General features: G+C 70.9%; 1 protein-coding gene across 1 annotated transcript in view; it reads right to left on the reverse strand.

Annotated features, from left to right (window-relative positions):
* CFAP46 (cilia and flagella associated protein 46) overlaps positions 1–2,209 on the reverse strand; it is a 45,173-nt gene that overhangs the window by 30,115 nt on the left and 12,849 nt on the right. The window contains exons 15-17 of the mRNA XM_012734814.1: positions 1,569–1,700; positions 1,224–1,386; positions 58–142 (exon numbers count right to left, since the gene is read on the reverse strand). Of these exons, the coding sequence (XP_012590268.1) occupies positions 58–142; positions 1,224–1,386; positions 1,569–1,700 (380 nt within the window). The remainder of the gene's footprint in view (positions 1–57; positions 143–1,223; positions 1,387–1,568; positions 1,701–2,209) is intronic.

Genomic DNA, 2,209 nt, shown 5'->3' on the forward strand with positions numbered 1-2,209 from the left:
GGGCGATGTGGGCGCAGTGGGCAGGGCGGTGGGTGGGTCCCGCTCGTGCCCACAGACCTGGGGCAAAGTAGCCTTCAGTGGTGCCAGCACTTTGGAAGTCCGCCGATGGCCAGGGGTGCAGCTGCAGGGTTTTCCCTTTCACCTGTAGAAGAGCAAGTGGGGGGGCGGCCGGGAGGTGAACGGGGTGGGGGTGACCCTGTGCCTGCTTCGGCTCGGGCACTACACCGCGGGGCCAGAGGGCCGCCAGGCCAGGCCACGAGTAGCTGGACGAGGGGGAGGCCGAGCCGGAGCGGCTGCTGCGGCCTCACAGGTCAAGGGCCACTTGGTGCCTGGAGGAGGCCGGGCTGCTGCAGAGGGGTCACCCCGGCCCGCAGAGCCCAGGCGGGGCAGTCCTCTGAAGGACCGGCCACTCCAGGGCCCTGCGGTGGGCTGCGGGGGAGGGAGGAGCTGGCCACAAAGGCGAGCGGGGACACTTGGGGTACACAGGTCTCCCCGCTTCAGGGGACAGTGCCTGTGACGACACGCCCCCAGCAGCTGGGTCAGCCGCCTGCCTGCCTGCAAGGCCAGCTGCTCTGGACAGCGCCCAGCAGGTCAGAGCAAGACACTGAGCCGGGGCGGAACGCCCCACACCCATGATAAACAGGGAGAAGGGACATGCGCTCCCTGGGTCCGCGAGGCTGGTGCCACTGGGTGCGAAAGTCAGGAAAGCGTGTCCCAGGAAGGGACAGGCCAGCAGCGTGGGTAGCGCAGAGGCGAGCCCAGCGCCTGCCAGGCAGCGTCCCCGTGATGGACCTCAGCCAGGGCAGCGCCCACCACGGCCCTCCTGGCCACACCTCGCCTCCCCAGGCACTGGGGCACTCGGGGTACACAGTGCTGCCCGGGGCTCTGTGCCCACGCGAGGCCTTGGCCCTCTGTCCAGCGGCTGGGCCCACAGGAGGCCCCTGCCCTGGCCACCGCCCGGGCTCCCAAAGGTGCCGGTGCTTGCCCCACCCCCACGTGCCTCAGGGCCAGGGAGGCAGCCAGGACCCCTAGTGGGCACAGGGCCTGGAGTGCCCGCTGCCCCCACACAGCCTGGGCACTGTCCTCACAGGCGCGGCCCCAGCCCCCCTCCCTCGGTCTGTGCGGGCCGCAGCGGGCTTCTGCCTGTGGGTGCTGTCGGATCCCACCGGGCGGGCTGCCCACACCTGCACCTGCCCATCGGCGCCGTGTGACCAGGGCAGCACCTGCTCTCTGGCTTCTGTCCTGTTGATGATGCTGACCATCCTCTGCACCGCGCTGTGCACCTTCCTGCGGCCCCCCGCCGAGCCCAGCGCCGGCAGCACCGAGTTCCAGTAGTGGCGTGCGGCCTGCATCACCAGCGCCCTGCTGCCCGCCACGCCCCCGAACCTGCGGCCAGGCGCTGGGTGGGCAGGCGCCGGCCGGGCGTCGGCCCGTCCCAAAGTCCATGGACCCAGAAAAGGACAGCCCTCGTGCCCGCCCCTGCGTGGGCACGCCCCACCTCAGGACACGCCCCGGGGGCAGCCCCACCCCAGGACCCGCGCCTCAGGGACCGCCAGCCCCCCACACACTTCACGCTCTCCATGAAGGCCTTGGACGCCGCCAGGCGCAGCTGCTTCCTCCCCTTCAGGTTCTCCATGATGCTCCTGCCCTGGATGCAGGCCGCGGCGCTCAGCATCTCGGCCACCAGGGGCGTGTCCTCCCTGCCGGCCAGCTGGGCTCAGTGCACAGGGCGGTGCGGGACAAGGCCCCTCGGGGCTCGGTGGCCCCCTGTCCAAGCCCTGGCTGCGCCCCCTCGCCGGCGGCCCCCGTGCAGGACAGTGGCCATTCACCTGCCACCTGCCCGTCTTTTAACGGCCCAAGCAGCCTCGGTGACGGACAGAGCGGCGGAGCCCGGAGCGTCCAGGCCCCTTGGGGAGCCCTAGGGAGCACTCCTGCTGCCCTGAGCTCGGAGCTGACGGCAGAAACGTGTCACCCGCAATGACACGTCGTTGAAAACACGGACCAGCAAGTAAGTTTCCCACCACGAAGTGATTTCCCCTGTCACTGTGAAATGACACCACAAAAGCGGCCGGTGGCCTGACCAGACCCTCGTTCCTGCTCCGAGCGGCCCACGGAGGGGCCGAGTTCCTGCCCACGAGGTCCGGCTCCAGCGCCCACACCGGGGCCCGCTCCCAGGCGGGGCCCCCGGCGACGTCCCGCGAAGCCTGCG

Source organism: Condylura cristata, unplaced genomic scaffold, assembly GCF_000260355.1.
Source record: "Condylura cristata isolate star-nosed mole 26May11 unplaced genomic scaffold, ConCri1.0 scaffold00074, whole genome shotgun sequence".
Classification (NCBI taxonomy): Eukaryota; Metazoa; Chordata; class Mammalia; order Eulipotyphla; family Talpidae; genus Condylura; species Condylura cristata.